Genomic DNA, 22,676 nt, shown 5'->3' with positions numbered 1-22,676 from the left:
TTTGCACCTACTCCGTTTCCTGGCTACAGCCTGAATACTTCAAAATAAAGGCATGTAGAGTGTGTTAGTTTGACTGACGGACGGTTCAGCCTATCGCGCTCAGCCGTGGTGTCCACCTGCTTTGGGATATTCTGGCAGTAAACCTCAAATTTTTAACATCCTTCAAGAAACCTACAGGTGACGCATCGCTTGTTTTCTGAGCAACAAGGGATGACGATGCAGCTACGCCCGTCTTATCATGGGGGTTGAACCCGAGAGGCCACCCTGAACCGGATGTGCCGGCCTGTCCCCTCTGAGGGGCTCTTCAGTCTGGCTAATCTGAGCACGAGTGTCGCTATAGTGCAAAAAATGAAAACATTTGTAACAGTTCTTTAAAAAAAACCCACACATAATAACACAAACGCAGCTGAAGAAAATATTATTATCAACAATAACAATAATATTATTAATATACTTACTGACAATAATAATTATAACGTCAACATGGTAACATAAAGAAGTGTTTGGTTCCAGCAGCTGGGCCAACTTGTTTCTTTCAAGTATCTCTCAACATACACACACACACACACACACACACACACACACACACACACACACACACACACACACACACACATCTTTATACTTCCAAAACATGATACAAAAGAGTCTTCTTCTTTCTTCCTTGTTCATTTTGAAAAAGTAAACAAGTTGGGAAACAAAAACCAAGACAAAGTAAAATACAATAAGATCATTATACATCAAACAAGTTGCATAGTTTTGAGATTTTTTTGTTAGTTAGTAGTTTTTCAGGCACCTCGTTGCTCCAGGATCGGACGGGTCGAGTGGTGCTTGAACGTCTCAGACACATAAATAAGCCTCGCTCTCTCCTCTCGTAACAAAAATATATTAGATATTCTTTTTTTTCTATCGTTTTTCTTCTTTTTTCTGAAAGTGCCGTCAAGACTCTTTCTGAGTTCTGCTGGATGAGGCCGGAGAGGAGTTTTACTCCAGAGAGCGACCCCGAGTGACGGAGTGATGGAGGGAGGAGTGGCTGGAGAACGAAGCGCAATAGCTTGAAGCGACGTGATCAGGAAGTCACCGCTTCATCTTTGTCTCCTCCCTCCACCTCCTCCCTGTAGCTCCCTCTCTCTAGGCTCCTCCCTGGTCCCCACCAGTCCAGTTTGTTCTGGACCGATCCGGTTCACGTTTTCTGTTTACGAGCAGCCGCACTCCTCCACGATCATGTTCTGGATGTCCTTCTTGATGATCTTTTGCTCCTCGTTGTAGTAGAGCATGGACATGGCTCGTAGCCGAGTGGGCACGCAGCATGACCTCAGGTTCTGGAAGGGGCTGTACCCCCGCATGCGGTAGTGGCTGATGACGGTGGAGTGGAAGGACAACGTGGACCCGGTGATGCTCGCCACGTGGGAGGGGCACTCCCCCTCGCAGTAGTTGGCATGGTAACCGGGTGGCGCGATTATCCAGTCGTTCCAGCCGATGTCTTTGAAGTTGACGTAGAACTGCCGTTTGCAGCACACACGGACCTTCCCGTCGCACTCCAACCCACGCTTCCTGCGCCGTCGCGATTCGCTGCCGTCTCCCTGTCGGACCACGGCCATGAGGAAGGGCCGGTGGGACTGTTCCCGCTGGTTGGCGCGCTGCGATGTCTCTGAGCCGCCTGAGACCAGGACGAGTGTCGCTCCGGCGTCGGCGCAGAGCGGACAGGACACCCTGAGGCTCAGCGTCGTGCTCTCGGCGCTCTCCAGCAGCGTCTGCACCGCCGCCGACACCGAGAAGGTGTGCCAGCCGCTACGACGGGTGTCCACAGTTTTCTCCACCAAGAGGACGTCGTCCTGTTGCGAAGACGGACGCCCGCCGGGAAGCCGGCGCTGCTGGAAGAGGCGGATGGTGACTTTGGCTCGGCTGCGATTGGTCTTAGCCAAACGGAGGAAGAGCCAGACGTTGGCCTGCTCCACCAGAGAAAGATCACCTCCTTCTTTAGACAGGACGAAGTTCACCATGCCCTGAGACTCACCTGAGACACAGACACAGAGACGGTTAGGACAACGTTCAGCTCCTCATTATGACATCATACTGACAGTGCACAGTCACAAGACCCTGGCCTCTGATTGGCTGAACCTGATTGGCTTTTATCAGGTCAACAGGTTAACCCAAAGCTCATGGTGTGCTACAGTAAACTACAGGTAAACATATCAGCAGTACTGACACTCCAGGCTCTGGCAGCAGTTACCTGAAAGGTGTGTTAAACACACGTCAAACATGCACACGTCAAACACACACACTTCAGCTGTGAGAGAAGACACACTCTGACTGTGGATTCCTTCTTTGCTACACGTACAGCAAGACCATGAACGCCTCACTGAGTGAGTGAGTGAGTGAGTGAGTGAGTGAGTGAGTGAGTGAGTGAGTGAGTGAGTGTGTGTGTGTGTGTGTAAAATCTTTGCTGAACTGAAGTGAATTCAATCTGACACACTAACACACACACAGATACACACACACGATGAGTGTGGCCACATCTGAACTAAGGAGCCATCTACACACACAGCACACACTTACTATGTTATCATCTCTAACATGACCTCCCACACACACACACACACACACGCACGCACACACACACACACACACACACACACACACACACACACGCACACACACACATACACACACACACACGCACACACACACTGCTGATTGGATTCTTCCTGCTGACTCAGCAGCGGTGGTCGGAGGTTTTGGAGTCAGGCAGTGTTTAAAGCAGCTAATGGTTCCCACCAGGAGCTCTGCTGTCGCTGCTGAAGCCCAGAATGAGTGAATTTACAGCAGCACGTCTGAAGAAGTGAAAGAACATAATCTTTGTGTTCTGCTGCCTCACAGTGAATCATGGGAAGGTTTCCATGCCGAAGGTCAGCGGGAGAGAAGCTGAGGCTGCTTGAAAAGAAAGTACAGAGTTTTATTTGGAAGGTATCGTGGTGTTTTTTGGGCTCAGCGATAGCTGGTGGATGCCGATGGACGGACGTTTTGACCCTGAGTTCAGCCTGTCAGGCAACTTCTGCTGTCAGGTATCAGGTTGTTCTCGCTGAGTTCAGGACTGAAGCGAACAATTACTTTCATTCAATGCCCGAGAGAGATCCCGTCACAGGTCCCCGCAGATTTGTGGGTTTTCAAGAGTATAAAGCAGAAAAGCACTAAATCCTCACCGCGGAGAGGCTGCTGTGTTTTTGTTTTTTGCTTTAATGACTCACCTACAACAGAGATTTATTTTCCACCAGCTGACTCATCAATTGATCGACCAGTCATGTAGTTTGAGAGTTCATGTAGGAGGTTAGATTGGCTAATAATAGTGACATAAACACGTTCAATAGCTGCTAATGCTCCGTCTTTAGTTCGGAGTCTAGACTGGGACTGGAGTCCATTTGCTCCAGTTACATTTCTTCAACCGTCTGCGACTCTGCAGGTTCAAGTTTGCTTCTTAGTGTTTGTAAGTTCGGAGACGCTCTGGCACGTCCCACCAGGCGCTGTCTGCTGTCTTTGCACCATGAGGTCACTTCCTGTCCCTCGTTGCATGAATGAAAACAAGCCCACTAGGACTCGCAAATGTCTCTGCAGTTTGAGATCAGCGATGGCGTATCACGTCTACGATCAACCTTCATTATCCCTGATTCTCCTGAACACTCGCAGCTTCGCCTTTCTTTGTGTTGGTTGGACAAGAAGTTTGAAGCTAACAGACTCTGCAGGGATTGGCTGAATTTGTGTCCTCACTGTCCACAGTCGTACATTTCCCAGAACAAACTGTCACACAAACACACACATGCACACACACAGACACACACAGGCACACACACACGTCCAGACCTGTACTTTACATTTCCTTGAAGCCTCCAGGCCAGACAGCGAGCTAATCACTGGGTTGAAGACCCAATTACCATCCGCCATCGTTGCATAACATCTTTGCATCACCTTTTCCTCCCTCTCTCTCTCTCTAATGTCTCTCGCTCGTGGGCGTCCATACAGAAAATCAAAGTCACGATTTGGGAGTTTATGAATGTCAGCAGCAGTGATGCTCTGTTAAACGGTGTGACTGGGCGGCCTGTCTCTCTGTGTGCGCGTGTGTGTGGAGGCGGTCGGCACTTTAGCGAGTCCATTAACGCCGTTTAACCGACAATTCGGAGGCGATTATCTCACTTACATCATCATCACTTCAGTGAGATTAAAAAATAAAAGCCCTGTTCATTCATTGTTTCTTAGAATAGTGTTTGTGATGTTGATTCAAGGTGCTGGAAGAAGAAGAGTCTTTGTTTTAACTCCTGCAGCTTTGAAGACAAAGACAGGAACCAATCTGTCAGCGTGACGCTAATAATGCTGCTAACATGGAGGATCGATCTCATGACGTCCTGTTTTCTTCTTCATGTGCCTCATAGATCTTTTCCTCTGAGCCGTAGAGCTCCACAACATGAGCATCACGTTGCTTCATGACCATGAAGTTTGTTCTGACTCACGCTGTCCCACTGCCACAAACACTCGCTACATCAACAAACATGGATTCATCCGCCGCTCAAAATAGTCCCAACAAATGCTCTATTTCCTCCTGTTTGTCTGACAAAACCTGCAGTGAGCAACTGTTTTGAAAATTAAACTATATATTTGTGAGGTGTTTTTAAAAGTTTACATCATCAATCGGGACCAATGAGCTTGGAGCAGACAGCCACAGACAGGAAGTAAGACGGCGTTCAGAGATGAGCTAACGTGCTGCTGGTTTCACTCTAAACATGAGATTACAGTAAGAAAAGTGTAGAATACACCACAACGATCCTTTAAAATCTACTTCCAGATAGACCAACAGGAACACTCCCGGCTTTCTGATTGGTCCAGCCTGCTGCTGTAGTCGCATCATGTGCCTGGACTACATCACATTTCCACAGTGAAATCCTAAAGGCACGTTAGCAGCTGCAGCAGCGAGCGTCGTCAGATAGAAGTCAGCTCCGTGTGTTCACGCAGACGGTTATTATGGGCTGTAATGACAGACGAGCTGTGGACAGATGTCTGTTACATCTGTGTGATTTACAGTCAGCCTGCAGAGACGCCGAGAAACGGCCGAGCAGCACTGCTGCTGCATTTCAGCCTGTTCATCTGTGTTAGACTCACAGAAGTTACAGATGATAACCCGTGACAGCGAACGCATCATCAGCTCAAAGTAAAGGCTGTTTCACTGTAATTTCCCGCTGAGGTTTTCTGTCTGAGAAACTGATTGTTTGCGGCTGAACGCTTGATCCTCCTGCTGGACTGGATGCGATGTGTCAGATAAAGTGATTATTGTGCTGTCTTCAGGTGGACGAGCCGTTCAAAGACAAAGTATTCAAAGCTGCTGAAGCCTGCTCAGCGTTTGCTTGAAAGGTCTCTGTGGTTGATTCTCAGAGTGAAACTGATGATGATGATGATGATGATGATGATGATGATGATGATGATGATGATGATGATGATGTGAAGCGTGTTCAGCATCTACTGAATGTGTTAAAGTGTGTAAAAACTCAACAGAAGTCCCAGCAGCTCACGTCCACTGTGAGACGAGAGCCTCTGCAGCTCCTCTGCTCACAGCTCGTCGCTCTCTGTAATCCCCCTCCATTTACTGGAGACTGAGCTTTACAAACCCATGTCTCAACAACTCATAAAACCTGATTTCTGGCCCCCACCTGCTCTGTCCGACACACACACACACACACACACACACACACACACACAGGCTCAGTTTGTCAGGCAGTGTTTGGACAGCGCAGCGGTGAGGAGGAAATCTCCCCGTCAGTGTTTTCCTCTTCCTTCACATCAGATCTCTCGTCTCATTAAAAAACACGAATCAGCGAGGTGGAGGTGGAGAAAGTCACAACGCTGAGATCATGTCTGAGCCCAGGCTGCCTGAGACACTCAACCTAATCCATATGACTCTGAAATCACTTTTAAGACTAAATGATGTCATCAAATACCCAATTTAGACAGTTTAGACCATCAAAACCCAGTTTAGACCGTCACGAACCATCAAAGCCCAGTTTAGACCGTCAAAGTCAAGTTTAGACCATCACTAACCCAGTTCAAACCATCACAGCCCAGTTCAGACCAGTCCACCTCGGGGCTCAGTCAATTCTTTCAGAGGAAAGCTTCTCAATACAAGTTCGACTCTGATGCAGAAACCAGGAATGATAAACATTATCATCATCATCATCATCATCAGCGGTATAAGTCTCCAGACATGTTCTGGCCGTCCCATCAACCCCTGGGGCGTATTATGACTTTGATTTGATTGATCAGACGCAGCCGAACGAAGCTAAACAACAGATCCTGCCAACATGTGACACAAACACTCATCGGTATGTTGTTGAAAGGACTCTTGATCTATGATTAGTCTTATTAAATCCTCTGTAATCCCCTTCACACACACACACACACACACACACAAACTCATGAGGTCATTTGAAATAGTTCGACGCAGCGCTAACATGCTAACATGCTAACAGTACCAGACTGATGATGCTTCCTCTGCAGGATCCTTCGGTCTGTTCTGACGTCCTCCAGGTCCCACAACTCTGATGCCACTTCAGGCTCCACCTCCTCTGGCAGCCATGTTTTCAGACAAAAAAACTGAATGCAGCCTTCTTTAGACCTCAGTGTCCCACAATGCACTGGGGCTGGGCTCTGCCTTCATGGGCGTGGCCTTTCAGAGGAGGCGGAGCTTGAGTTGAGTTGACATCAGTGAGTGACACGTTCATCCTCTGTTCCCTGTGTTTACTGAGACCACGACAATGACCCCCCCCACACACACACCCATCTGTCCAAACACACACTGTCCCTGTGTGTGTGCGCGTGTGAATGTGTGTGTGTGCTCTCTATTGTCCATCGTAATCCCTCCTTCAATGGATGAGCTACGTTCAACAGGCTGAGCAAACCTGTGTGTGTGTGTGTGTGTGTGTGTGTGTGTGTGTGTGTGTGTGTGTGTGTGTAACTCAGCTGTTTGTGTAAGTGTGTATCTTTGTTTGTGTATTTGCTGAGTGTGTTTGTGTGTTTCCATGCTGGTAAGAGTTTAACTTCTTCTGCTGCTGCTGTGTTCTTACTATTCGCAGCTTTTCTTTGACTTTATCCTGAAGCAACAAATGTTCAAAGAGACAGAAAGACAGACAGAGACACACAGAGACAGAGACAGAGAGAGCAGCTTCTGTTGGGAGTTCCAGTTTGCACAGCTGTTTCTCCGTCTCTCGTCTTTCCCTCCACCTCTCTTCTCGTTCCCACACTCCAAAATGGACAAAGCTCGTTCGTCGTCGCTGGGAGGTGAGCGAGAGGATGGGCGGGTGAGGAAGAGGAGGCACTTAGAGGAGCTGTAGGTACAGCGGGGTGCATCTGACAGATGGACGAGGACTTCCTGTCCAAACGTCTGCTTAATGGGAAGGCTAATGCAGCGCCCTGTGCTGTCTGTCCGTCAGGTTTACATGAAAGGGATCAGAGACGGCCTCCATCTTCCTGCTGCAGCGTTTACACTGTACAAAACCCTGAATCCAGTTTCACGTTGAAAACTCTCTCAGCGTGCAGCCACGAGCGCTGAGCAGAAGGCTGGCGTGCTCAGTAACAGAGATGTTCAGCAGAGAAAATGTTTTAAAATGAAGTCGTCGAGTTGCGTTTTGACAGATGAGCTGCAGAATAAAACAGACGTGTTGGGGATATTTTTTACAGTGTGGTGTTTTGGGCTGTCTTTGGTCCTCTTCTGTTGTTCAGGTTTACATTCAGAGGGATCAGCAGGCTGGGTCACACATCTCCCCCCTTTCTTTACAGCACACACACACACACACACACACACACACACACACACACACACACACACACACACACACAGTGTGCAGAGTGTACCCTCCACGCTGCCTTGCAGGAGTTTAGTGCTGAAGGTGCTGGAGACCCTCAGACCAGCAGGACTTGAGGGTCCCTGTCACAGGATGCACCAATGAGCTCGGCTTCCCGGCGAAACCTTTAGTCTCACAGCTCCTTTGAAATCAGCTGCAAGTGCTCCGTGATGATGTAAACAATGACGTGTTGATGGAGTTAAAACTTTGCGCGGGTGTGTTAAGCCCTCCGCTGGGACTGTCAGGCTCAGCCTCGCCTGCGTGGGACAGAAAGCTGCTGCAGAGTCGACGCCCTGCTCGGCCTTATTGGCACCACATGTGAGTCAGCGGGGCTGTGTTAGTAAACACACACACACAAGCACGCACACACACACACACACACACACACATACACACACACACACACTGAGCAGCTCTAGATGTGAAGCACAATCTGTGTAACACTGTCAAACGACTGGTAGACAGAAGTGGAGCCATTAAAGCAGCCCCGCCGTCTGATGCCAAACTCTGTCATCGTCAGCTGGAGGACAGAGGAAGCCTCGTCCGGACCGACCACACACACACACACCAGGACACACACGCTCTGAAAGGAGTCCTGCCTGATGTGGCTCTGAAGACGCTTCGGTCACTTTCAGAACGAGGAAAAACCATTTGGAGGAAGACATGTTCAGAAAGTGACAACCAGCACGATGAAGCTCCCACTGATCAGCTGCTCAGCAGGACAGAAATGTCTCTGGGTTTTGGACTCTCGTTGGACAAGCTAAGCCTTCATCATGTTCACTCTAACCAATCAGAGACATCTGCAGCCTGAAGGTCGACTTCCTGCATGAAACATTGAACAGAAGTCACGAGACGCACAACCAACTGATAAACAGGAAGTGAGACAGTGACACTCCAGAAGCACTTCCTGTGTCAATCGGCGTTCACGCTGCAGCTCTGCGTTCATGTCTGCCGAGCAATAAAGTTTGTGTTGAGATTGTAAAGCTTTGCATCGTCAACGTGCTAAAACGATCCTGTCACGCTTCGCCTGTTAGCACCAAATTAAACCTCCCTGTCAAACTGAACTTCTAGTGAAGTCAGTGTTGAGTGTAAAGACGCTAACAAAAACAAAGGAGAGAGTGTGGGAAAGCAGCTGTCCAACATCAAACCGACTTCAGCTGCTCGTCGTCTGTCATGTTTTCATCTGTTTTTATTGTGTTTTCATTGTTTTAACAAAGTGATTTTATGGCGTGGTTTTCATTTTCAGACCTCGTCTACAAACCAGATTTCTCTCTCGGGACAATAAAGTTCTGAGCTAAACTGGAGCTCAAGTCCCAGCTTTAACTCCGTCCATCTGTCTGTCTGTCTGGGTTCCCAGGCCACTTTATTTATAATGAGACAGCAGATACGCAGTCCGTGCGTCCGTCCGTCCTGACAGTCAAATGTTCGCACTCAACATACCGAAACGCCAAAGAGGCTGTGCCGCTCCGCTCAGGTTTCACAGACGGACACGCTAACGGGAGCAGCATCTTCTCTGGACCTCTAACGTCCACTGGACAGGACACGAAGACAGACGGCAGGTTGCGAAGCTGACCCGTCTCGGTCCTGCTGTACCGTCTCTCAGCGCGGTGCATCGACACTTTCAAAGCTCCAAAGTTCTGGATCACAGCAACACTGAATTTACTGAAAACATATATGACGTGCGTCAAAGTGTTCACCTGTAGCCACACCCACCAGTGATGTCACACCTTATGATTTTACCAATAATCTGATCGGAAACATCTGTGATCAATATCAGCATCGACAGCCCTGATGTTCCTTCACATCGACATGAAAACTCCCCTTAACAACACATTCACAAACACTGGGAGGCTCCCAGTACAACCACTTTCATACTGGGCCTGGGGGGGGGGGGGGGGGGGGGGGGGGGGGGCTTTGCTTTCAGTCTTGAGTCATTCAGGGACATTTACTAACGTTGAGTTGGTTTACTTCTCTCTCTAATTCTGTCTCGTCTTCCCTCTCTGTGTCTCTTTCCCACCGATTCCTCCCCCATCCCTCCCCCTCTGTTTGAACTCGCCTGTATTTAGCGAAGCCACCGCTCGCTGCCTTCCTGTCCTCCCCGATTCCTCCCAGAGGGACGCCACAACGGGCGGCCCGGCAGAGAGGAGGCAAACACTGTGATGTCTCACTCTGAGCATTTTTCAGGGCACTGCAAACGTCTCGCTGAACACTGAAGACAGGTGGACAGAGACGTTCAGGTCAGAATCAGTTTTTTAACGCTTAGAACCACAGCCCTCATGCTTATTAGAACCCAGAAACACGGAGAACCTGCTCTTAATAACTTAAAATGAGCCATAAAACAACATTAAATGATCAGTGAGTTATAAAACTTCTGTAAGGGTCACCAACTGAAGTCTGTGAGCAGTGAGCATCACCTTCAGCCTCAGCTGTGAAATCTCTGAATCTACGACGCCTGTCGGTGTGTTTGTTAGCACTCGGCGGGTCGGGACACAATCTGTAGCTGTTTACTATTGAGTGATTCATCTCTCCAGACGTAGAGCATCTTTGGCGGCCGGTCACACATCAAAGCGGAGCCAAACGATGCGGTTGGACGACGACGGCTAAAACGAGCCGACGGGGATTCAAACAGCGTTGGGACTGCAGGGACACGGCCGTAAACACGCTATAAACATGCTAAAGCCACGTCGCAGAAAAGTGACAGATGGGGAGGGAAAAGGTGGAGGAGAAGAGCGAGGGAAGAGGAGAAAGTGTGGAGAGAAGAAAAGCAGCAAGGAAAAGTTTGGAGAGAAAAAGATGGAGGGAATGACGAGAATAAACAGAGAAAATGTGAGTCAAAGCCAAGAAACGGACGAGAAGAAGAAAAAGATGAAAAGAAAGCGCAGTGAAAAGAAGAGAGAAAAGAAAAGAGAAAAGGGAAACGTGCTAATTATAGTCTATTTTCCTATCAGACGGAGGTTTCTGTCTTTCTTTGTCTTTCTGTCAGCTGCTGAGATCCACTGTTTCCTCTCAGTTGTCAGAAGTCAGTGAACCGGCCCCGAGCTCGTTGCGGGGTCGCTAGTTTGAGTCCCCAGACAGACCTGCCACCAGAATAGATCCAACAATGACCGGTTTATTCTGTCTGCCAGAGGAAGGAAGGGTAGATCGAGGTTAGAGCGAGCAGCGGCGAGGGACATGAAAGTGGATTGTGGAATGTCGCTAATGATGTGTTCAATTAAGTTCAATTAGCCTAATTGTCCTCTGTGTGTGGGGAGAGGCGGAGAGAAGAGGGGAAGATAAACAGGGACGGAGGAGAGGAATTTAAACAGAGCGGGCCGGCGCACAGAAAACGCCGGACAGATACATATTGTGTTGGAGATGCTAAACGGAGGTTGACGCTCCGTCTCCGCCAAGAATCCACTCGTCCCTCGGCTCCCCTACTTGCCATCTCCATCACCCAAAATAATTACCGAGGTCCCTGAATGCATCGGTTATTCCTAACAAAGCACAGGACCGGCTGGGTGCAAACTATTCTCATGGCGGGCTGCGATACATCTCCGAAAAACAACAAGGTTTGATGAGCTGCTGCAAAAAGTAGCCTTTAAAACAACAGCAACACTTGTGACCAGTGCGTTTTATCTTGACTTTTAGGCTCTTTTAGCTTAAGTTTTGGTTTCACGGCACATTAAAGCTTAAAATTAACTTCCCAGGACCAGTCAGGACCATTCAGGACCATTCAGGACCAGTCAGGACCAGGCAGGACCAGGCAGGACCAGGCAGGACCAGTCAGGACCAGGCAGGACCAGGCAGGACCAGGCAGGACCAGTGACCTGACAGCAAACACCCAAAAAGCACATTTGTTTACAGTCACGTGAGACGCCCTCTAGTGGCTGAAGGTACACAAGCAAAGGAGGAAGTCAGGTGATGCTACTGTAGAGCGCCGAAGAGGGTCGAGGTGGACGGGTCAACCAAACATGGGAGACTGGAGACTGTGGCACATTTCCTACCAACAGCCGAGTCTTAGCCAATCTTTGGGTTTCTTGGAGGAGAATCAGTCCAGATTTAAATTGGCCTCTGAGTTTCTGATGAAGTTCTCCTCTAACGTGGTTCTGAAGTGCACAACATGGGCTGGAACTGAGTTATAGGGGATGTGACCTAAAAGGGTTCTGAAGTCTCTCGAGGTCTTGCTGGACTCTGAAATGGCCTGAGACACGCCCCTGGACGAGATCACATTGTTATCGTCCATTCAGACATTTAACACATGAACCTGAGGAGGCTTTGGTGAATCTGATTGGCTGTTCCTGATGCCACACTCTTCTTCAAACGGCGTTAAATTCAGTGTTTTGCTCGAGAGGAAGCTGCTCCTCTCGGCCTGTCTGCACAGATCCACTTCATAAAAACCTTTTCCATCTGCTGCTCCAGACTCTCGCCTACAGAAACTCAAACTGCATCAACAGAAAATCCAGAGGAGGAAGAAGACGTCACGGTCCCGCCCACACGGCCTGACTGACAGGTGAGCTGCTGGAAAGCGCAGCGCGGGGATTTCACGACCGTTAACACTCAGCGCCAGAGGAGGCTTTTAAATTTACTGCTGAGCGCTGAGCTGCACAGTTCACATGCTGAGTCTGGCAGCGTCGCCTCCTGCAGTCTGTTCACCTCTCACCTTTTCCTGCTCGCACAGGTGAGCATACACATTCGAGCTCACTGAGCATAAATCACACACACGTCACGTTATTGATACACATCCAAAGATCACCACACATTTTAAGGGAGGTGATCTACAGTTGGCGACTCATATCTCAGATCCTGGAGCATCAGCTGATGAACCTGTTGGTCGTGATGGATTTTGTGTCCAGAGAAGTGAACTGACACCAGCGGCTGCCTCAAACAAACAAGCTCAACGTTGATAGAGGATCTGGAAAATGACGAGCAGGAACTGAGAATCTCTCCAAACTGTAGTTGATGGTTAAAACGTAACAAGCAGAAAGCCCAAAACTGGAGATACAAGGTTTCCACATAACAAAAGCAACAGTTAAACCACTTTGCCCACAGGAAACCTCACAAGTGCAAGTTTTTGCGACTCCTCTGTGACCTGGTTTAAAGGCCAGTTGGACCTGCTGGGGTCAAAGGTGACGAGACAGAGGAGGACGACCGTGAACGGCTGACCTCAGCCTGCCTGAGTGCTGCTGAGCAAACCGGACTGAACTGGATCCTCCGAGTCCTGATGGCTTTGAGTCTGAAGCAGAACTTCTGTCGTTGCTCTCCATCTACAACCGTCTGCTTTAAAATACACACACACACATGCATGCACACATACACACACACGCACACACACATGCACGACACACTAATCTCCTCCGACTTTAAGTAGATAATGAACTATTCTTTGAAACCAGCAGGAGGCCATTACAGAGGTGTGTGTGTGTGTGTGTGTGTGTGTGTGTGTGTGTGTCCACCTGCTTAATTCCACCTGCGTACTCAGTCAGCCAAGCCCGGCAAACACACACACACACACACACACACACACACACACACAGACCTGTCGTTTTCAACAAGCTGATTTCTAACACAGCTGCATTTTTGTCTTTCATACACACACGCACACATGCACACACACACACTGTAACACATCCAAATATGTGCTTGCATACTCTGAGTCATCTCTACGCACACACACTCGTGCACACACACACAACACCTGTGCACACACACATACAGTTAACTGTTGTAACACCATTAACACACATAGAAATACAGATTTCCACATTAACTGTCGACCTGCTGCCATTTGTTCACGCGCGCGCACACACACACACACATGCATGCACACACACACACACACACACACACACACACACACACACACACACACATGCACACACACACACACACACACACACACACACTGAACTACATATGCTTACACAACTGAAGTCATCTTGGTTACTGTCCATGCACACGCTTTGTCTTTTGTCTCATACATAAAGGCTTTCTGCATCTCTGTGCACACAAAATGATGCTACACACACACACACACACACACACACACACACACACACACACACACACACACACACACACACACACCAAGCAGCATGGACTCACCAGCCTCAGCGAAGGTGATGATCTCCGTCGTCTCCTGCGAGTCGCCACTGTCTCCGGCCTGAGCCGCCGCCGCGGCCATCGCTCCTCCCCCTCCTCCTCGGCCTCCCCGCCCTCGCGCCTCCTCCTCCCCCTCGATCTGCACGCTGCCGTCCTCCGCCACTCGCCCCACGTGGAGCTTGCGCAGGGCGTTGAGGAGTGCGGCGCGGGGCACCGGCCGGGTGATGTTGGGCCGGGCTTGGAGGTGCAGCATGTTGAGGATGTGCCTCTTCACCGCCTCCACCACGTCCTGCTGAGCCGTCTCCTCCTCCTGGTCGTGTCCCGCCATGTCGTCCGCCGCGCCCCCTTCGTTTCTCCTCATCCTGGCCAGGGCACAGGAGGGGCAGTGGGAGCCGGAGGCGGCGTCTGGAAGGGGCTGATGGTGAGGATGAACGGTCAGAGAAAGAGGAGGAGGCTGGAGTCTGGACGCCGGGTCCGAGGACGAGCCGCAGCTCTGGACCAGGAGCAGGATGGTCCAGCTGAGCAGAGGTAAGACAGACATGATGGCAGGAGTCGTCTGATTGGCTGCCGGGTCGGATTTGGTGATGCTGCTGGATGCAGACACACAGCAGGAGCCAGAAAAGATGAAGAAAGTCAAGTATGGCCAACAGTGTTTGAGGAAAAATTCAGTCCTGGATGAAGAAAGAAAAGTCTTCCTCCGTCCCTCCGTCCTCAGCCTCCTCTCTTTCTTATTGTCTTTGTCTTTCTTGTTCTCTCCTCAGAAGTTTGGAAGCTGCAAAGTTCAGCTCAGCTCACAGTCCACCTGCGAAAAACCGGAGGGAAAAAAGCTGCAAAGAAACGAGAGAGAGGAGGACAAAAAAGAGAAAAAAACACAACGCCGAGAGAGAAAATGAGTAATCCTTATCTTTTTTGTCAGGGACAGATGGCTGGAAAATGTGGAGGCGTCACAAGAAAGAAAGAAAAGAAAAAACAACAAGAGGAGAAGAAGAACACTGAGGAGGAAAAAGTCTCCGGTGTGATGAATGGATGATGAAAAAGCGGAGAAGGAAAAACTCTGGAGTGCAGGAGGATCTTCGCTCGCGGGGTGAAGTCGCTGCAGAGTGTGTGTGCGGAGTGAGTGTGTGTGTGTGTGTGTGAGCGGCAGTTTGACTAAGTTATCCCAGACGAAGGGAGTTCCTCTCTCTCTCTTTACCTCTTTTCCTCCCTCTCTCTCTCTGTGTTGAATGTGTTCCCTCGCTCACCAGTTGAATGGTTTTACCGGAGTGGGCTGGACTCTCTCTCTCTCTCCTCGCTCTCCTCTTTCTTTCCCTCCCTCTGCTTCTCTCTCCTCTCTCTCGCCCTGGCAGCCTCCTACCATAATTATACCTCCCTCCCTCCTCCCTCCATCCCTCTCTCTCTCTCCTCCACTCCAGTCTCCTCCCATCTCGCTCCGTGACTCATACCACTTCCAACTTTTACCTTCTCCCTCCCTCCTCCTTCTCTTTCTTTATTTATTTCTCCCCTCCCTCCGTTGGGCTGTTAATGGAGCAAAGCTGGGATTCCTTTATCCCTGCTCCCTCCTCCCTCCTCCCTCCTCCCTCCTCCCTCCTCCTCCCACGGTCGGCTGTGAATGAGTTACGTGTTGAGGGGAAAACTCTTGGATGACTTGGACTTCGCCTGTGACTCTCCTGTCCATCTGTCTGACTGTCTATCAGTCAGTCAGTCAGTCTGTCTGTCGGACGGTCTGGATTTGTTTAGTCTGGTTGCTGCTCAGCTCCAGTCAACATGACATCATGGTCCATGACTGTGCGGTCTCGCCTTGTCGCGTTGTGGCGAAGCGGCGGCGGACTTTGGAATGAGCAGGAGGTTCCGGTGCAGGTCGACCAGATTCCTCTGGTTCGTTTCCTTTGTCTTTGTTTTCCCGACGTTACTCGGCTTGTTTCTGTGATAAAATGTCCTACATGTCCCCTGGCAGCTGCCTCTTTCTCTTAAAGAGGAACCGAAATCAAACCAGAACCTTGAGCAGGTTCTCCTCCTGAAGTAAGACGACCTTCATCGCGCGAACGACTCAAAATGCAGCCTTGCATTAGTCTTCCTCAGCAGTCTCGCACGTGGGGACGTTTAAAAGAGACGTTTTTCTTCTCCAAACAATCTAATATCTTTATTTTCAGCAGCCTCTAACAAACACCATTACCCATAAGAGCTTTGTGGGCTAAACGTTGGTTGAACTCGTCCTCTATCAACCTTTAGTTGTTCGTCCATTTTGAACATTTCTTTCAATAACTTTACTTATTTTCATGTTTGTCAAATGTTTTGTGTCTTCAGCTCAGGGACAGTCAGACATGAGGACATGGTTTGGTGTGAGGGTCTGGACTTGAGAATGAACCTCCACGCTCACCTCGTCATGACTTTCCCTTCTTGCTGTCTTTCTTTCCATTTCTTTCTTGTTTGCTCAAATGTCCCCTCCACCGTCCCGCAGGTGCCGTCCTGTCATGTTGACTGAAGACAGTGTGAAAAGCACGACCTTATCTTTGTGATCATCAGCCCATCATCCTCCTGAAAATACCCCACCTACAAGCTTCTCTAGGAATGCATTACAAACTCACTTTATTTCCCATCAGCCCCCGCTTCCCTCCTGGACGACAGAGCGTCACTGACACAGTTAGTCACTGTGGTTGTTTTTATTGAGGAACTGTCCTCAACGTCCACATGTTCAGCTGCACTGTGACGCTAAATGTCATATTCAGTGGTTTTCATAGAGACGCTGAAGGTGATCAAAACGGGTCTTTAATGTGGATCTTCAGGTGATTCTGGATTCTGTCTGGAGGTTCCACAATGTTGTGAATTTCATTGGATGTTAAGGGGTTCTAGCAGAGCTCTCATTAGAAAAGGAGTCTGATGGAGTTCCATACATGGTCCATTTTACTGCAAGTCAACCAAGGCTCTGAGGAGTTGTATGTGAATCCTTGAGGAGGCTCTAACAAGCTGTCACATGAAAGTTCTGGGGGGTTCTTACTTGCCTGAAAATAGGCCTCAATCTAAAGGGGTTCCCAAATTTAGAAAGGACATAATTTAAAAGGTGTTCTAAAGGTGGTTAAATGGGCAGGAAATGAATGAAGAGATGTACGAGGTCATGAAAAGGGAAAAGGTGGGCTCAAGGTTCTCAGGTTCTCCAGTTGGCATAAAAAGCTCTACTTGGGTTCTTATGGCTTCTAATGGGATTCCCAAAGGTTTCTGCAGGGCTTTCCAACAGGTTCTACGCCATGCTAAAACGGCTTAGAGGAAACTTTTAAGGGGTTCTGGGGAACTTGAAAAGATTTTTTATGGTTCTGAAGTGGGTGTGGTTCTACAGAGTTTATAATGTTTTTGGAGGGGGCAGGGAGTTCAAGGGGCTTCTAAATGGGAACATAAGTGGTTCAGCATAGAACACTTGATGGGTTGGTAATGCTTTACAGGGTTTAAATGTGAACCTAAGTGGTTCTACGTGGCTTCAGAGGGTTCCTCGTGTTTTGAGTGGGTCGAGGGGCCTGAAATGCAAACTAAGTGGTTTGAGTGGTTCCACACATGATGTTAGGGGCTTCTGATGTTTGGAGACAGTTCAGGAACTAATGGGTCTCACATATTTTGAGAGGGTTCTGTAGGGTTTACAGTGTTCTTCATGCAATTTTAAAGAGGTTTTGTGGGTTCTAAGGAGGTTTTAAAGCGTTTCTAAGGACAATCTAAGGCACTATAAAATCACCCCCCCACCCCACCTCTGTGATTACATCACACTGTGAAAATCACCCCCCCCCCCCCGAACATGCGGTCTCACCGACAGAACAGAGTCAGATGTGACTGTAGAGGAAACAGAGACGACGCAGAGTTACACACCGAAGCTTCCTGCTTTAATCAGACGTCTGGGATTCTCCCTGTGCTGCTATGACATCATCACTGCAGGGGAGTGTGCGTGTGTGTGTGTGTGTGTGACTCGTTGGCTTGTCTACATGTTTTCTTTTTAATAACTCCAGCTCATGCCGGTGTGAGGTCACTGCTTGCTGAGTTGCCTTATAAAGGCGTTGCTGTGTGTATTATGGAGGTGAACTTGTCTGCACTGGTGGCTTCTTTAAATAACTCAACCTGTGAGTCATGAACCTGTCGTAACGCCGGCAGCAGCTCGGATGCACTTTGTGTTTAAAGTCGCCTCCGGGGCTGAAAAACCGCATCCAAAATACATTCAGAAAGGCTGGAAAAGTACAAGGAAGCGCTTGGTTTAAACGGACCTCTTCAACCCTGCCTGGTCCGTCATTATGGCCTCGTGTTGTTCAAAACCACAGAACTTTATTTGAAGTTTCAGCGGGGATGCCAAAGTTTCCAAAGATATTAAAATGTCAGGCTGAATTTGGGGAAGTGTGTCTAAAATGATGCAGCAGACGTGCAGAATATTTCCATCTGATGGAATAATTTGAATATTTCACTCAGTGGAAACATGGAGAAGAGCTGAACATGACACACATGTTTTTTTGTTTTAACTCGACACTAAAACTTCAGTTTCAAGGCTGAAGTTGAGGAAAAGTGGAAATTTATGGAAAAGGGACCATCCTGATAAAACATCAGAACCTGAGCCCAGCGAGAGAGGATTCACTCATTCACAGAAGGTGTGACTTTGTGCTGCGTTCATGAACATCACACTGATGCTGTGTGTGTGTGTGTGTGTGTGTGTGTGTGTGTGTGTGTGTGTGTGTGTGTGTGTGTGTGTGTGTGTGTGTGTTCACAGCAGGACGCTCAGGTGTGACTGTGACAAACAGGTAAACACACACTGACAGGGCCAGTGTTCAGTTCCACACAGCTCAATGCACATTGAACTGCTCCATCTAGTGGACATGAGCAGAACCTCACCCGGGCGACCTCAGAGTGCCTTTACACACCTTCATCATCCCACCCTCCTCTCCTCCTTCATCTCCCTTTCTCTTTAGTTTCTCTCGTTCATTAACTCTTTCTTTCAGGGAGGTGAATGATGTCTTCCTCTTCTTCCTCATCTCTCTGCAGCTCCATGAAAAACTCTGTGGAGGTGCAGATTAATTTACTGCCCTGCTGCATCAGGACACACACACACACACACACACACACACACACACACACACACACACAGTCTGCTGCTCTGACCTGGTGACAGAGAGATGCTGCTGTAAGGCATCTCTCTCATAAGGGGGAGTGAGGAAGAGGAGGAGGACTTCACTGAGCTCTGAGGAGGAGGAGGAGGTCGCTCCCTCCGTAAAGCATCCTTTCAGTTCATGGAAGTTTGGTCCAGTCTTCCCTCTGAAGCTCGACCTGTTTCATCATCACTTCCTGACGAATCGAAGCCTGAAACGAAGAATTGAAGCTGACTGAATTGAAATGTGATGAAGATGAGCTTCACTTCACAGGCAAACCTTTCGAGCCGATGTGCTTCATGTCAGAGTCTCTGCCTCCAGGAGATAGCCACGTCCTCGCCGTCTGATGGAAGCTACCAAACTACCTGCTCATCAAAGAGGAAGTGTGAGCAGCTGACAGACTCAGAGCGGTTTGATCAGCACTGACATGTTTTCCCCTCGGGGCTTGCCGTAGCTGGATGCACTCACGCCGTTGCTAGAGATGTGTACGCTCGACGCGGCCGCTGCCCGCCTCACGACAGATGGTTTGATATCATTTCGCTTCATGTTTTGGGAGGATAACGAAGGTTTTACTTCCACTCCGTCGTGTTGGCGTGTCTTCAGAGGACGCCGTCACCCAGCGTCCTGTCAGCTCCCACAGCTTCTGTCCACGATGGACAGGATGAGACCATGAAGGAATGGATCAATATGAGAATCTATTCCAACAACAATTCAACAGCAGCTCTTCATTCCAACCTGATGCTCAGACGATGTGATTAATGATGTGAGCGCGCTTTTATTTTGAAAGCAGAAAATGAAAGGAGGGCTGCACGGTGGCGCAGCAGGTAGTGCGCGTGCCTCACAGCAAGAAGGTTGCTGGTTCGATCCCCGGGTCAGGCGGGGCCTTTCTGTGTGAAGTTTGCATGTTCTTCCCGTGCATGCGTGGCTTCTCTCCGGCTTCCTCCCACAGACCAAAAACATGCTCATTAGGTTAATTGATGACTCTAAATTGTCCGTAGGTGTGAGTGTGAATGTGAATGTTTGTTTGTCCTTACATGTGGCCCTGCAATCGGCTGGCGACCGGTTCAGGGTGTACCCGCCTCTCGCCCATTGTAGCTGGGATAGGCTCCAGCCCCCCGCAACCCCGAAAGGGATAGGTGGTATAGATAATGGATGGATGGATGGAAAATGAAAGGAGTGCTGTGCTGAAACAAGACGGATGAAGATGACACACGCACACACACGCACACACACACACACACACACACACACACACACAGTTTTCATTTCCCACATTCAGCTTCAAGTGTGTTTAAAAGCATCCGGACATTTTCCAGACTCAGACCTGTGACACCTCAGACCATCTGAGATGATTCAGGGCAGCTTCCAACACACACACACACACACACACACACACACACACACAGATAAAAAACACATATGACTGCATGTAGAACAAACTGTGTGTGTGTGCCCTCATCTGCTGTTAATGTCTCTCTCTCTCTCTCTCCCTCTCCCTCCCCCCCCTTCCCCCCCCCCCCCCCCCGTGTCTCTCGCCCTGAATTCCCCGGTGCTTCCTGGCAGTGTCACGGCGTCAGATTCAAACTATTTGGCAGCAAACCAGCATCATGGCGGTCCCTCTGAAGGAGCGGCTGCGTGTTTAAATGGTCATACGTGTGATTTTCAGGTTTTAGGCCTTTATGAACTTCTCGTCAGTTCAGCGTGTTTGCAGCTGTGGTGAGCACTGAAGGGGCCTGCGGGGGTGGAAGTCAATGGGATGAACTTTAAGTCTAAATGTACTCTGTAGGAATCGACGGTGGGACTCTCGTTAGCCTCTTGGATCAGATATGAATCCAGCTTTAAAGGGCGGAGCACAAAATAAGCATCACAACAGTAGAAATGATAGTTACCTGGATGTAACTCTCGTTCTATGAGTGCTCTGGTGTTCATGGTTTGCTGAAAAGTGCACTGCACACAGTCTGGTGCTGAAGTCTTACGATGCGTTCAGGCGTTCAGGGAAGGCGGGTTCTCTGTTACGTCCTTTCGTTGACCTGATCCTGGTGCCCCTTTGGACGGAGCTGGACGTTCAGGTTGGGATGACGGACGTCTGGAGCACCGGTTGACCAGCTGACACCCAGTGATGCTGAACCAGGCCCAGGTGACGACTGTTTGAACAAAAAGGGAGAATCAACAGCCTCGTTTAGAAAAGACTCTGCTCCATACATCCTGTTTATGATTGATGCACACGAAAGAGTATTTTCACACTGACAGCTGAAATCAGTGATTCCAGTGTGTGACGCAACATCGTCCAGAGCTGCAGTTTGTGCCTTTTTAAGGGCATGAAATGTTGGAAAGACATAAATCTGCTGTCTTATTCAGCTCTCAGTAAGCTTTTGTAATTTACTGTCAGAGTCACGTGGAAGCCGGTGACTAACGAAGCTGTGTTTATTAAAGGGAATCGACGGTCGGCCCTTCTCAGGAATTTATACAATCTGCTCGATTTTGGCTTGTTCCAGCTGATGCTCACATACTTTAACCTCTGACCGTGTCTCCTGAGTTCAGCTCGGTATCCAGTCACGTCCATTGTGCAGTAAAACACTTGCTTTTTGTCACAGTAGAAGTCAAACAGAGTGCACGTTAGAATCTATGAAGCACAAAGACATAAAAAAGTCTCTATGTCGACAGTCAGAATGAGTCGTGTCGGTGGAGACATGAGACCAGCATCACTTATGAAGGACGGAGCGGTGCTGATGAGTCTGACGAGGAAAGCTGTTTGATGTGAGTCTTAACGGGTCGAATGAATCTTTTCCCTCCTCACTGTCTCTGAAAACAAAGGTCGTTGCTGCTTCAGGTCTTTACAGAGACGTTTCCGAACCGTTGGACCGTAAAAGTCTCAAATAAAACCCAGTGACTGAAGGCCCGTCGCTGATAAAACCGTTAACATGATAAATTCAATATAAGTGTGGCGTGACAGCAGCAGACGAGGTATGTTTAAGTAAACTAATATGAGCGACTGTCCGTTTCGTATCGTCACTCTCTGAGGACGGTCCAGTGTTAGACCTCGGTCTGATTCGGGCCGTGTTCAGTCCCGGCTCGCCTCCCTTGAAAAAGAGGTTTCTGACCTTGAATCAGTGTTAAAGAAAGGAAATGAAAGAAAGTGAAAGAACAGATTTAGTAGAAACACATGGGGTCCATGTTCAGGGTCCATCTTTAAGTGTGTTTTTACGGTTTTATTTCTGTCCACACATGCCAGGCACAATGTCAGGCAGACCTTTACAGCTTTGCAGACATGGAAACTATAATTTGAGGTCCGCTCCCGTCGGCCTCGTCTCATCTGGATCTTACAAAAACCTCCGTATCCAAACACCTGTGGCTCACTTTCATTCCTGTTCTTTCCATCAGTGCCATCGTCTCTGCTCATCTCAGTACATTTCAGTGAGACCAGGCTGCTTCTCTGCAGCTCTTCAGCTCAGCTGGTCAAAGGTCCCAGTTTTCCCAGTGCAGGCTCGGTCCGTCACAGTCTGAACGCCCACCTCGGCGGTTTAGCCGGACCGTCAGAGCTCCACGCCCACCATGACTCTGCAGGACGGTTTATACACACTAACTGATATTTGTAGTGAGCCTCTGCTGT

General features: G+C 48.9%; 1 protein-coding gene across 1 annotated transcript; it reads right to left on the bottom strand.

Moving 5' to 3' along the window:
• Nucleotides 1-308: 308 nt before the first annotated feature.
• inhbaa (inhibin subunit beta Aa) lies at nucleotides 309-15,137 on the bottom strand. Its single transcript, XM_070986635.1, has 3 exons — nucleotides 13,962-15,137; nucleotides 576-2,017; nucleotides 309-545 (listed from the first exon to the last, which is right to left on the bottom strand). The coding sequence occupies exons 1-2, from the start codon at nucleotides 14,497-14,499 to the stop codon at nucleotides 1,197-1,199; spliced, it is 1,359 nt and encodes a 452-aa protein (XP_070842736.1). The 5' UTR covers nucleotides 14,500-15,137; the 3' UTR covers nucleotides 309-545; nucleotides 576-1,196.
• Nucleotides 15,138-22,676: the final 7,539 nt, after the last annotated feature.

The sequence above is a fragment of the Chaetodon trifascialis genome, chromosome 18, assembly GCF_039877785.1.
Source record: "Chaetodon trifascialis isolate fChaTrf1 chromosome 18, fChaTrf1.hap1, whole genome shotgun sequence".
Taxonomy (NCBI): Eukaryota; Metazoa; Chordata; class Actinopteri; order Chaetodontiformes; family Chaetodontidae; genus Chaetodon; species Chaetodon trifascialis.
This window is presented reverse-complemented; position numbering and strand designations above follow the sequence as displayed.